At 38.0% G+C, this 14,041-nt stretch overlaps 1 protein-coding gene across 8 annotated transcripts in view; it reads right to left on the reverse strand.

Annotated features, from left to right (window-relative positions):
• The window catches only part of FAT1 (FAT atypical cadherin 1), a 108,376-nt gene that overhangs the window by 9,717 nt on the left and 84,618 nt on the right, over window positions 1-14,041 (reverse strand). For all 8 annotated transcript variants that reach the window (XR_006020605.1, XR_006020606.1, XM_042053748.1 and 5 more), the window contains exons 14-22: window positions 13,546-13,935; window positions 12,064-12,278; window positions 11,526-11,663; window positions 11,077-11,220; window positions 8,638-8,835; window positions 2,404-3,205; window positions 1,331-1,462; window positions 1,058-1,221; window positions 40-502 (exon numbers count right to left, since the gene is read on the reverse strand). Coding sequence is in view for 6 of the 8 variants with exons in the window: in XM_042053748.1 (XP_041909682.1) it covers window positions 40-502; window positions 1,058-1,221; window positions 1,331-1,462; window positions 2,404-3,205; window positions 8,638-8,835; window positions 11,077-11,220; window positions 11,526-11,663; window positions 12,064-12,278; window positions 13,546-13,935 (2,646 nt within the window). In the remaining 2 variants the exon portion in view is untranslated. The remainder of the gene's footprint in view (window positions 1-39; window positions 503-1,057; window positions 1,222-1,330; window positions 1,463-2,403; window positions 3,206-8,637; window positions 8,836-11,076; window positions 11,221-11,525; window positions 11,664-12,063; window positions 12,279-13,545; window positions 13,936-14,041) is intronic.

The following is a 14,041-nucleotide window of genomic DNA, read 5'->3' on the forward strand; positions in this document are numbered from 1 at the left end:
TTTTGAAAACTAAAAGCAGAAAAATAAAGAGCAGCTTACCTCCATTTGACAGTGCATTGCAGATGCCTCCATTCTGACACGGGCTGCTTGAACAGCCATCTGTGGCAGTCAGTAAGCATCCAGGAGTGACATCTACAGATTCTTCCATGTGTGCATAATTTCGTGGCTTGCTGTTTAGGGGCAGCTCTTGTCCATTTAGTACAATAGAATCCATACAGCCTCTGAAACCGTTGCTAACCTGAGGACTTCTACCATGTCTTGTACCTTGCTGACGAATATGACCACCAAAAAACACATGATTGTCTAGATTTAGTGTTCTAAGAGTACCAGGAGCAGTACCAGATGCAGTATGCACCCTGTCCAGAACAAGTCGTGCATAGTTTCCATCCACTTCAAGAGATATGGAATGCCACTGGCCATCATTTATCTGAGTGCTCTGAACAGAGACAATCCCAGGTCCACTGCCACAATCAAATTTATACTGCAGTCTTCCATGATGGATCTACAGAGGAAAGCCACAACATCAATAAATAATCTGCACACTTAAAGAGTATAAAATATTGATGCCTATAAAAGTTTATGTTTGCTGGGAAGACAGGATGATGGCGGTGTTCATAAAAAGTAGTTTAATAACACTGCTTTCCAAACAGTCACAGCAACTGTGATTTATTCTATATGGTTCTTTTAATTGAAATGTACATTTTGTGCATTTTTTTCCCCTAGTAAAGCAGTCACAGATCATAATCGAAGTATTACAATACTTCAATACCTTTCATCTTGTGCTTTAAGTGACTTTTTCTGTATGGACTTCAATATTATAAGCAAATAAATTTAAAGTTGTTTAAAACAGATGACTCAGGAAGCTTTGTTTATTTACACATTTAAAAAATTCTGTTTGTCAAGTTTGTCACCTGGATGTGTAACACCCTACCTTTAAGGCAATTTTCAATTATAGCAATTCCACAGAAATGTTGTGACCCAATCTCTTAATCTGGCACAAAAATAGTAAGACGGCAGGAAGAAAGGAGGAGATACGCACTGGGAGATTTTAATATACCTCTAAGATACTGTAGTCTGTTCCTCGAGCATACATAACAACTGCATGAGCAGAGTAAGTTCTAAGTCTCATTGTCAGCTTCATTTCCTCTTTGTTCTCATTTTCCATGAGACGATATTTCACATAGCTGCTCCCAGTAAATGTCACAGCAGAGCCAGCTGATGCTTAGGAATACAGAAAAGCATAAAAAAGTATTAGCACAGGACTGGAACTAAATTTTTGTTTGGAAAGTAATATAGTTTTACACAGAACTTTTTAGAGTTACATCCTTACCGGGACATTGTCCAGCTTTGCTGTCTGGGCAAACACAGGTGTATTTTCCTTCCTTTGGATCTCCTAAACATTCAGTACCTTCAGGACATGGGTTTCCTTCACACACACTGTTCACCAGGGGGCATTTCCCTTCTGTAAAACCAAATCCATTATTTCTTTTCTGTTAGTGGTAATGGTATTTTGTGAAAAGGAACTCTTAAGTACAGTAGCTGAAAGTAACCCAAATGATATTCCTAACTCTCAGACAAGGAAGTGAAATAACAGTTAATGGAGCATGACTGGCACAGACTAGACAAATAGCATATAGAGTGGCTGATGCTCATCTTTATCTTGATTACTCAATTCAATTGGTAAAATTGGGAAACTGGTGTTGTGGTTTAGGGCTTGACATTAGAACCATTCGCCACAAAACCCAACATGTAGATATTAAACATGGACTGAGTAGGCTGGGGAGAGCAGAGAAAAGCATGTCTGTATTTGAGACAGGAAAGGAACAGGCTTTAAATATTTAGTTCACATGGGCAAGTTCACCCAGCAAGGTTAAGTCCTGGTTTTAAAAAGCAATGTTGTTTTCCTCAGAGATAAAGATAAATTAATCTTCTGTAAGAAATCTTTATACTTAAATATATTTTAATGAATATTCATTTTCCATATTACCCTCTTATTGCCAACCGAATTTGGAAACTGTGTGGGCTACTCCTCTAAGCAGAAAAAAGGAGGTATTCAGGTGCTTTGCAGGAACTTACCTTTGTGCACACAAGACTGAAAATGGCCATCAATATAGGATAGGCAAGAAAAAAAAATTAACTTCATAAAATGGAAAATGAAGGTGTGCCTATAAAAAAAATAAAAATCTGCTCCCATAAGCTTGTATAATGTAAACTCTTGAAATGAGGTAATGATATAAGAAAGAATTACTCTTTCCTATGAAGAAAATTAGGCAAATACTGTGGAGAGAGTTACAGAACATTCTTAATCTTGTCCTGTAATATAAATTTCCATCTGTGGATTACGGCCTTTTAAAACCAGGACAATCTTTTCAAGGATACAGTTTTCCTTACTGTGTTTCTTACCTTCACAAAGGCAAACTGCTGTTCTGTGATGACGGGGAGTGACAAAACTCAACCTGGCTGTGCTGTGGGTTGACATGATGTTCTCATCCACTGTTACTTTTTCTTCACAAAATTTCAAAGGACAATCTAGGCCTGCGCAGAGCTTATGAAACACATCAATTATCCGGACACCCAAAATCTCCTCCAGGTCAGGCACAGAAGAGTTTATCTTGTGGAGCAAAATTCTCACTGGGTGGTGAGAGCTACCAGACTTTTCAATATTCAGGAGGACATCCAGATTAGAAGGAGGATCAGAAGGCTGCAAACTAACAATCTGGATGTCATTTCTCCTCACGCCCAAGATGTTTCTTAATGCTCTCTGGAAATTGCGCCAGTAATCACCAATGAATTCTTCAGGGGACAGGTTTGCAAAGCGTATTGCGATACTGTGATTTAATACATCTTGTGTGATTTGTCTGATGTGTACAGTAATATCAGCTGCAGTTGTAAATTTTCCATCTGTAACAGTGACATTTAGGAGGTACTGTCCTACATCTAACCTTTTATGTGCTATTAGTTTGCCACCAGTACTGGAAACGGAGAACAAGGATTCCATTTTGGGGTCCAGACTGTATGTCAAGGTATCATAAACATCTTGATCGGTTGCATGAATTTTTCCAATGACACCACCTGAATATTCTTCCCCAAAGGCTGTGATAAAGATTTCCAGAGGCAGTATTGCTGGAGAATAAATGCTTTCCTCAATAACTCTAATATCAATGTAAGTCAAAGATGACAATGGTGGTTTTCCATTATCTGCCACCTAAAGGAAAGATGAGGACAGATTTACACTTTTGCTTTATCTCAAATTCTACCGTAGATATTGGTACTGTATACAGTAGAGCTGTATTTTTGTACCAAAAAAACCCCTGCCAAAAAGTCCTATTGGAAAATGCTTTACATAAATTCCGTAACACAATTCCTGACACAAAAGTTAATACTGAAAATTTAAAAGCGTATATAAGCAGGCACACACAAACAGGATTTCACTTCTCCCAAGACTAAAAGCCTACAGTGCTCTTATTACCTGAAAATGCCAGGAAGCTACTAACACTGGTAGCAAATACAGAGGAAATGCACAGTAGCTGATTTCAGACAGCAGATGGTGCTTGAAGCCTTTTGATATCAAGCATGGAAACACATTACAAACTTGAAATGAGTCATGCACTAGAAATTTACAACATGCTTCACCACAGTTAGGAGGTGGTCTGGAAGATAAACTAAATGCACTGTGCCAAACAGTACTTCAAAAGGAAAAAAATGCATGCAGAAAGCTACAATTAATTATGTTGCCTTTCATGATTTTTGGTCACAGAGAGGGTAATAAAAAACCACCCGTAGTGCTATTTGCTTCAGACAGTTAATTAACTATCTTTAACTGTATCAGCCTAATTCAATTTCAAAGCCTTTTTGAACACCCTATTCTCCACCTCTTTTGGACAAAGACATACACTGCTATTGTATGAAGACAGTACAAAAAAAAGAGTGGAAAAGTGAGAAAAGAGCATTCCCTTGGGTTCACTTTTTTCCTTTTATTTCTCACCTCTTGTTTCCCATCTAACCTTTTTCCAGAACTCTCTCCCAGTTACTGAAAGTGACACTGAAGAAATAGTTAAAGAAGAATTGGAGACATCTGAAGGTACAGAGGGGATATACAGGGCTCAGAAAGTAGAAGGTATTCTGCATTGTTTAAAAGATTTTGCAATAATTTTACAGAGAACACTTTGAAGATCCACGCAGAGGTACTGCTTTTGATTTTTCATACAAATTTAAGCAAAAGAGGGGTAACTCCAGGCACAAGATTATCTGTGGATGGGCACATAAATGTAGCATTTTTAAAAGGTAGTATGTGTCTTCTGGAACTACATGTCTTCATCTGTTAACTCCAAAAGACAGGCATGGCTAAAAACTTGCCCTCCGGTTACCCAAACAAATAAGGAGAGCTTTGGGTCAAGTTGGCAAAATTTTGTTTTGCCTAGATCTCTGCCTGGAAACAAGACAAGGCAGGCAGTTTAGCTACAGAAGAAATGCCCAAGGGAAACAATAAAAGGCGCAAAACAAACAGACAAGCAAAATTATAACAAATGGGCAGCAAGTAGGAAAGAAGAGCCCCAGGAGAAATGGTTTTTCAATAGTGCAGATATTTAAAAATGTGCTGTGGTTTTAAACTGAAGACTTCAGAGTGTGGCACAAAGGACTGCATGACTCATAGCTGAGGATTTTGCACACTAATGCTGTGAGACATTTGCTAATGGACAATCTATTTCCTTTGCAGAGAGGGAAAGCAAATACAAGTGGCATGCCCATATAAGGTGACCATTGGGAAATAAAAAAAATTCTTATTTCTATTAAAATGACAAAAGTAAAGTCTTTTGGAGATAGTGGGTGCATAGAGTGCATATGGGGAAAGTTTCTGTGGTTTTAACAGGTTTCTTTTTGGTTTTGAGTTTTTTCAAATGAAAGCATGCCTGTAAATTAAAACCACAATGTCATGGGTTAGCAAGCATAGTCCCGGAAGTGATGTCCTTGCTAAGGGGTGCTTACAGTTTCCTCTGTGACCTGACAGAACCTATCAGCTGGCCAGTTTGAATATGGACAATTCTCTAAGCCACTTAAAGTTGTGACTGCCTCTGTGATCCACACTTAAGAATAGACAAACCCCCGGCAGAGTGCTCTCTCATTTCCAGTGCTGGGACAGGTGGCTGCAGGCCCTGTGTGGGGGCCAGCGGGCCCGGCCAGGCCCTGCTCGGGCCAGGCCGGGCCAGGTCACGGCCATCCTGGAGCTGATGGGCCCTGTTCCACCTGCGGAACCCCCACAGTCCTGCTATGTGCAGACAGAGCGGCCCGGCTCCCCCTCTCCAATTCGGCCAAGATTCAGCTGAAGCTATAACGCTGTCCGGCAAAAGATCATGTGACCAACAGTGATAAGTGACATTCCAGCTGCAAGGCCGAGGTGAGAGTAACCCTTTTATTGCTGTGAAGAGCTGAAAACCTGAGGGAGAAGAAAGAGGAGATGCTTAAAGCTGAAATTCTGTTGTAAAGCTATGATGTATCAGAGTACCCATTGTAATTTCATGAAGGCATGGGGGGTGGAGTGTTCAACTTGTACTTGTGAGCAAAAGCACCTGTGCTGAGATAGGCAGATGCTGAAGCAGCTGTAATTTCATGAGAAGTTTGAACAGGGAGAGATGGAAGCGATGAGGACTTTTGCTCCAAATGGAAAAGGAGAAAACCTCAGTTCCTAGAGATGCTCCCAGAGATAGTCCTAGAGATGAAGATGAGGAGGACCCTTTGCTCCCAGGGAAGGAGAAGGGCCTCTGTTCCTAGAGATGAAATGCTCCCAGAGATGGGTGAAGAGAACTTTTATTTCTGAATGGCTCAACCTTAAAATTGTACCCCAGTAATTCAAGAGTGGAACCTCAAAAGCAGTTGCAGGAGAAGCTGCAAGTCGTGGGAAGGGACTCACATGCGAGCAGAGAACCAGCCCGGGGGGCTGTCTCATTGTGATAACGTTTTCATAGCATGGGCAAGAGAGACTCCTCTTCCTAAATGGACTAAACAAGGTTATTATGGGAGTGGGTAAACAGAACTGAACATCTCAAGGGTTGTCTTTTTACACTGTCAGTGGGAGAAGGGAGAAAGGTGGGAAGGTGGGGGGAGGAGAAGAGTTCTGAAGGTGTGGTATGATTTTTTTTCTTCTTTTAGGTCTGTTAATAAACTTCTTTATATTTTTTCAAGTTTGGTGCCTGCTTTGTGTTTCTCCTAATTCTTATCTCACAGAAGATAAACAGTAATGAGTATTTTGGACCAAACCACTACACTAAATTGGTGTTTCTGCCTGGTTACAAACCGAACCCGCTACACACAACTACCTCAGCAATCCATTCAGAAAGCAACTAAGGTGAAAGCTGTCAATACTGAAAAGCACAGCAGTGAAGGTCAGTTAAAAACTGAAAACAGGTATCAAGAGATCAGACACAGCCATTAAATCACATTAACTTGTGATTTGCAAGATCAAAATGCAGAAAATGAACACAATGCAAACTTGAGAAAATGCCTTCCTACTGATGTTAAAAAATATTATTTTAAACGAACAGAGGAAGAATATTTTTCCTCAACAGCCATGCCTATAGTTTTGTGCGTATCATTGGAACTGGAGTCTTGTGATAGGACAATGCTAGTTTTAGTCTTGGATGCCTTCATACCCGTGTATCGTAACATAATAGCAAATAATAGCAGCACGTCTATTGAAAAAAAGCTAGCAAAGTGTAAAATGACAAATGGCAATTACAGTGATGTATTTCTAGAATCAGTTGGGAAACTTGGAAATCAACAGACTAGACAGGTCCAAAATACTGAGACTGGGTAGTACAGCACACAAATTATGCACATTAGTACAGTCTGCTTTAATGATTTACAATCTCTGAGAAGTCTTTGTTCTAAATGAGTACATTTGTTTTAAGATACTTGTTTAGCTACTGGATGCCATTAAAATAGCCCATGTTCATTCCCTAATAAAAAGGTACTTTTCAGCTGCTGTGCTGAAGACAAGATAGCTGAAGTACTGACAGGCTGTTTACAAGCAGCCTAGAGACCAAGAAGTGGTTTAGAAATGAAAGAACTGCAAGATTCCACCCAGAGGAAGATGTTACGCATCTCACACTTAAGAAAAGCCAGGCACGTTAGGAAGGCCCAAAGGTGCAGCTAAATCATGAAATGTGACAAAGACAGTGTAACAGTCTATATGGAACAAACATAACTGCCTATATGTGCATTTATAAGAATACATTTTAAAAGCAAATTAAATAGAAATTAGTTACTGCTTAGAGAAGATTTAAAATAAAACATATCAATCTTGTACTACACTGATTCCACATACAGGAAAAACATTGATAAACAAAAAAGTGACTTTGGGGGAATTGGCATATTACTATTGAGGAAAAAAATGGCTGAGGAATGATATACGTTTTTCATACAAATTCTTAAACCCTAAACTAAACTACATTTAAATGAAACTATATCCGTCCTTATACTGATGGTTCCTGGTTACTAGCATTTTAGTGACTCAAACAGCAAATTACAGTATCTGTGGGAATTTTTTCTTCTTTTCCCAAAGAAAACAAACTTTGTGTAAATATGTCACAATTATCCCAATATTGACAGAATTCAGCATACACTGTTATAAACAGTATTGTTCTAAAATTCTGCAAGTGCATGTTTACTCATAAATTATCTGCAATAGTATGCCTAAGAATAATTTGGCGATCTAAAGAAATTCCTCCTGTGAAAATGAAGGTAAGAATTTTTCTTAAAACCTGAATCAGGAAATGAAATTTAAGAATTAAGGCCATCTACTTTTAGCCTACCAATTTTAAGTCCTCTGTTCCCAGCTGCTTAATTTATAACTGAATTTAAAAGGACTAGATAAGATTGAAACAATTAGTTTGAACTTTTCTCACACTAGGTTAGGTTACAAAAAGTATTTGAGAGAACTTAGCCAGGTTAATCTAACCTTGGACATGGTCTGGTCTTTCTGCACAACAATGGCAAATGTAGCATATATTGTAGCACTTCAGGGTCATTTTTTGAGTTTTTTGCTGTGTTTTCCACTGCAGGATCCTGAGATCTCAAACTACTGCACTGCAAGTTTCAATGCTATGAAAAAAGATCTACTGAAAATACTATGAAGAAAGGTCCAAACTTAAAAAAAGATGTTTTCAATTGCAATTGAAAAAAGAATGTGGCACTACAGAAAAATTTTTCATTACTGCTATGTTGTGCAATATCCCTGCTTTCATCATGTGCGTTTAGTCCAGCACACAGCCAGGGTCAAAACAATAGTGGCAAGAGGAATTCTGCAGTCAATAGTGAATGGCTCAAGGGACCTGTCCCTGCTGGCTTTTTCAACACTCCAACCAGAAGGCAAAGGGCTTATCAAGACTACTCATCCAGTTAACATTTCACTTACACCTTACTTCTACTGTGATTTTAATTGAACTTTCCATTGCATCTGTGTAGATTAGTATTTAAACCAACAGACTTTGTCTAGGAAGATGTCACCTCATGGGACATGCCTCAAGTGACTAGTTGGCATGTCAGGATCTCCTAACGGAAAGGCAAGTGGTGGAGTGAATATGAGTGAAAAAGCTAATTAAATACTTACAATGTAAAACAGTTAGAGGAATCATATCCTACCTTAACATGAAGCAAATAGTGATCTCTCACTTTGCGATTCAGTGCAGCACTTGTGGTCAGAACTCCCTGCTGGGTAATCTGAAAAGTGCTCTCTTCGTTTCCACTCAGGATGGTGAAGAGAAAAGGAGGGCCGTTGTGAGAAGAATCCTTGTCTGTCACCACTAGCTGCAGCACACTAATTCCAATAGGCTTATTTTCCTGTAGATACATAGTACACGTTGGTTTTGTTATAATTGAGGATGTGGTCTGATGCTGATTTCTTCCTCTCAACAGAAACCCCAACAAATTGCTGTCAAACCAGTTAATCAGTACAAAAGAAATAAGAATGACAATATTGCTTCAGGAAAACTATTACCCTCTGAGAATAAGACTCAAAAACAGTAAAAGGAGAAAGGCAGTTGTTTAAACTTCGATTTTATTTTTGAAGGTAGTTCAGCCTTGACACTTTACATTTTCCACTTCTGGTCTGAATTAATATTATTGTAGCCTAATTACCAAGTCATCAAAGATTTGAAATTTAGTGAAAACACCTGTTAAGCATAATTTAATGCCTTTGTTGGGAGGACTAGAAAAATACGCTCCTCCCTCTGACTCCTTGTGCCCCTAATTAGTGTTCTGGCTACAGCTGCTACAACCACCATCCAGTTAAAATATGAAATCCAGGTTTTAAAATTTGCATCATAAAATCCCTTCAAGTTTGCATCATGTGGATGCCTAAGGTTTCACAGACACTTCACATACTCTGGCTTATCATGTATCTTACACACACATACTGCCTTATCTGACACTTGTAACACCTCTCCCAGAATACATGTGCTCTACTGTATCGGCCAGATACATACTTATTTCAAAAGCAAGGAAAGTAGGAACATTATTTTGAAGTACAACGATAACAAAATACCATCCTTTCACAGTTGCAAAAACCCCTAATAATAACAATACTCTGTTTCTGACAAAGTCAAATTTAGTTATCAGATATTGCAGCTGAAGCTTTTTCCCTTTCAGCAAAACAAAGACCATCACTTTAAAATACAAATATTTGTAGTTGAACATCTAAATTAATTTGACTTTCCTAAGAACTAAGCACATTTTTTACTGTGTCCAAATATACCCACCTCCAATACAGGAGGAAATACACACCAGCATTCTTGGGCAACTCCTCCAGCTTTTTCTCTGCTACCTTCCACTAGGACAGGCTCATATGAATGAATTATAAAAGCAGAGGTCGTCTTTTTTAATTGAGTAAGGGAAATAGTACAGACATTGGCTACACAGTCTGCAGTTTAAGAGATATATTAATGAACATTCATTTCAAGAAAGACTGTAATTGGGGAAAAGAAGATAGCACACAGACATGAATCCGTTGTTTCGGTTTTTTCTTTTATTTTTGTTTGTTTGGTTGGTTTTTTTAAAGCAAGATCCAGGACATCTTATTTGCATACTGTGTGTATATTGTATATATTCACTTTGCCCTGTTTCGGAAACCTGCCTTTACAAATGACGCCCACCATCTCAAATACAAGTGGTATGTTAGGATGGCACAGTGCACCAGGTAACATTGTCTGATCCTCACTGGTCTACTGTATCAGGCCAGGAAACAGCAAAAGGACACAAGGGATTGAGCTCATTTACATTACTAGTCTACAAAGGTCTGAGTGCAATTCCTTTGTTGCCTTCCTTATATTTTCACTTGGATTCAGGAAGACAAGAAGTATAGATGCTGCCCCCACTGTCTTTGCTTTAGCAGTTTTCTGAATCAGGCAAGTACATGCCAGACACTTGAGAATGTGGCCTACTGCTAAGGTGTAAAACTAGTCAAAGGATTGATATGCAGCCACATGAAATTCTACTCTTGTTCTAACTGCTTCAGACCCCAGAGGAGGCCAACGGGAATTAAGTCTTAACCTATGTGCCATGGTGCAGAACACTAGCTTCACAGTAACAGGTACCTAAAGGATCTTTTTCTAAGCAGCAACTCTTAAGACTAAAATGAAATAGCAAAATAATTATGTATTTTAACATCCCTGTATGATTCTAAGAATGTTTTATGCATAAATGGAATGTGTAACATATATACATGTACACACAAGGAATCTGAAAAAGAACCTGAGAAGTTATGCATTCTCCCTCACTGTAGATATTCAAGAACTGTCTGGACTTAATCCTGTGCCATATGCTCTGGGATGACCCTGTTTTAGCAGGGAGATTGGGCCAGATGACCCACTATGGTCCCTTCCAACCTCACCTGTTCTGTGATTCTGAGAACTTGCAACGTAAGTTTCTAAATAACCTGCAAACAGGAATTTTATAACCCTTAGCACTTATTTGATAAGTAGTCTCACTGGTGACATTAAATAATTAAAAATACAGAAAAATTCAAGTCACAAATTCACAATCCAATAACGTTATTGATTTAACTACTTCACTAGTTGTATTTACCTGGATGATAACACTATAGTTTCCTTTTGAGAACACTGGAGGATTATCATTTACATCAGAAACATCAATGTTAACTGTAGTTGTGTTAAACTTAGGTGGGTTTCCATTATCTGAAGCTTGAACTGTCAAGGTATATCCTGAAATCTAAGAAAATAATAAAAATAATTAAAACATTTACTGAAGAGGAAAAAAGTAACAAACCCAGATTTTGTTTTATGGAAGAAATATTTTAGCACAACCCCCAGTAAAGCTTTCCTTCATATATTTAATACTTTCTCTTCCTCCCGGTCCTCCAAAACTACTGATATAAATAGATGCTTTCACTTTATTACAGCTATATTAATTTTGGAACATGTAATGGTAATTTACAAATAGAATAAGAAAATGGTGGTCATCAATTATGCATAGGTAAATTAATCCCAGCTGCCCAAAAAGCATGAAAAACTCACCTTTTCTCTGTCTAGAAGCTTAGTCACTTTTATTTCACCCCTGGTAGGGTCAATTGTAAAAGGATTTCCTTGATTGCCATCTGTAATTGTGTAGTGAATGCGGTTGTTGGAAGGTCCATCAGCATCATCTGCCATAACCTAAGGGGCATTACAGTCTCATTTAAAACAGGTTGAAATAGACTCTAACATCTTTCAGATAAACTCATCCTGAAGATGAGCTCTTTCAGTCTAACAAATTTCATAGTTCGCAGGAGAAATGCCATCTCAATAGAACATACCAACATCACTTAATTTCCTGAATTTCTTCTGAAAGTTAAGTCATGGTCTCACGGACTCATAAACATATCACAAAATATTATCTACTTTCCCACAGTATCTGAAGTCCCTACTTCTGAAACTTTTTCAAAGTAAATTTTCAATTCACTCAGTGGCAAAAATCTATTCATTGATGTTCACCTTCAAATCCATACTTATTCCTTCAAGACTGAAAGCATGATCTTGATGACAGAGTATTTCAAAGTAAAAAACCAATACGTACTGTAATAACTGATTGTTCAAGCATAACATCTTCACTGATTACTGCAGTGTAAGTGTCTTGGCTAAACACTGGAGAATTGTCATTGATATCCGTGACATTAATATTCACTGTTACAACATCACTTAATGAAGGTGTGCCTCCATCTGTGGCTTCCACTGTCAAGTAGTACTCATGAGAACTTTCATAATCCAAACTCTCAATGACAAAAATGGCTCCTATGGAAGAAGAAAAAAAAAAAAAGAAAGCCTCAAACAAACTCTGCTACTGCTGTAGTATTATGTATTGCAACATTTTATTTTGACCTGACAAACAGTCAGCTTCTTCAGGGCTTGACTTGTCACTGTAAAGCTGGAGCTACCCAGTGAAATGATTATGCTTTACACATGTACGTAAAAAGATGCAAAGTTCCTGCCATTACCACAAAAGATTCACAGTTTAAAAGAACCTGGCTTACATTTTGTAATATTAGTTTTTAACCAGCTAGTTAAGATTGTGTATGCTAGGGACTGCACTCTGATTTGCTGGAAGAGTTTTTGTGGAACCTTTTTACTCCTTTCAAATATACGAAGCTTATCTGGCAAAGTACTTCTATACTTTATTACCAGTGTGTCCACTGGAAAGAGCAGGAGAATTGTAATTTCCATTACACTAGTACAATTAAGTACTAAACTATTTAAATAGCTATTAAAAGTCAACTAGAATTAACTTTTGGGTAGAAATCTTACTAAAAATAAAACAAAACAAAACCCCTCCTCAAAACACAAACAATATTACCAGAAATTAGCTCTAGAAAAGGAACTATGTAAGTAAACAAAACTAAAATTGAGGTGTATAATAATTTTTAACAAAAAATTGTCATTAATAGGGAAGAATTCTCTACAGAACCTAAATAGTCCCTGATACTAAATCTGACTATCAAGCAAGCCTAAAATCTCCACTGTCATGATGGATATATGGTTGAACATAATATTCCTATTCCAACCTCTCTTTAGTGCCATATCAAACTTCTCTAGGATTACTGCTTTTGTGGACAAATGACTAGTCTTCCCAACCAATTTTATTTCTGATCCTTCTTTTGCCAATTCTGGCCATTCCTGCTTATTATATATCTTTCGTGGAAAGAATACTATGCTTCTGTCATTACAGATCTATGTCTTTCCACCCACCTGCCCCAGAGTGGGGAATTTCCAGTTAGGAAACCCTTGCCTCTTGCAAACTAAATGAATCTAATCCAAGTAATAATCTAATAAATAGAAGCAACAAATAAAGTTCCTATTCTACATTTTACTGCACTCCTCTAGGGAGCATGCTGGCAAAATGGGTGAAAAGACAGCAGCAGCAACTTCATAGCCAGGATGATGCACATAGGTTATACATAACCTGGCTGAACTACGGAAGAACTCAGTATGGCACTGAGATATTTCTTCCTCTAACAATCAGGCTTGCTTGGCCTAAAGTATATTCACAGTTGTAACCTGTTACCTGTTGTTGAATTGATGCTGAATTTTCCGTGTTCATTCCCACTGACTATTGAGTATGTGATTTCAGCATTGGCTTCAATGTCTCTGCTTGCAGCATAGATCTGGAGAACTTCAGTTCCAACCAAAATGTCCTCTGATACACTTGCACTATACTCTCTATGCTCAAATACGGGTGGATTATCATTAATATCCAAAACAGAAATTATAAGACTACTTGTTGAAGACAGTCTTCTAGGTAAACCTTCATCTGTAGCCTTCAAAGTTAACATGTACACAGCCTGTAATTCCCGATCCAAAGGCTTCTCCAAATGAATGATTCCAGAGAATTCATCAATAGAGAACTGCCCCTCTGCAGAGTTCACCAGTGAATAATGGATTTTGCGGTTCAAGCCTGCATTTTGAAAACAATTTTCAAGAATGAAGCAGCCATTAAAATACATAACAACAGAATAATCCATTTGATAGCTACAGAAATAAGACATGCATGCTAAATATTA

This window comes from Corvus kubaryi, unplaced genomic scaffold, assembly GCF_017639235.1.
Source record: "Corvus kubaryi isolate FWS band 111438036 unplaced genomic scaffold, C.kubaryi_AGA036_p1.0 split1-131, whole genome shotgun sequence".
NCBI lineage: Eukaryota > Metazoa > Chordata > Aves > Passeriformes > Corvidae > Corvus > Corvus kubaryi.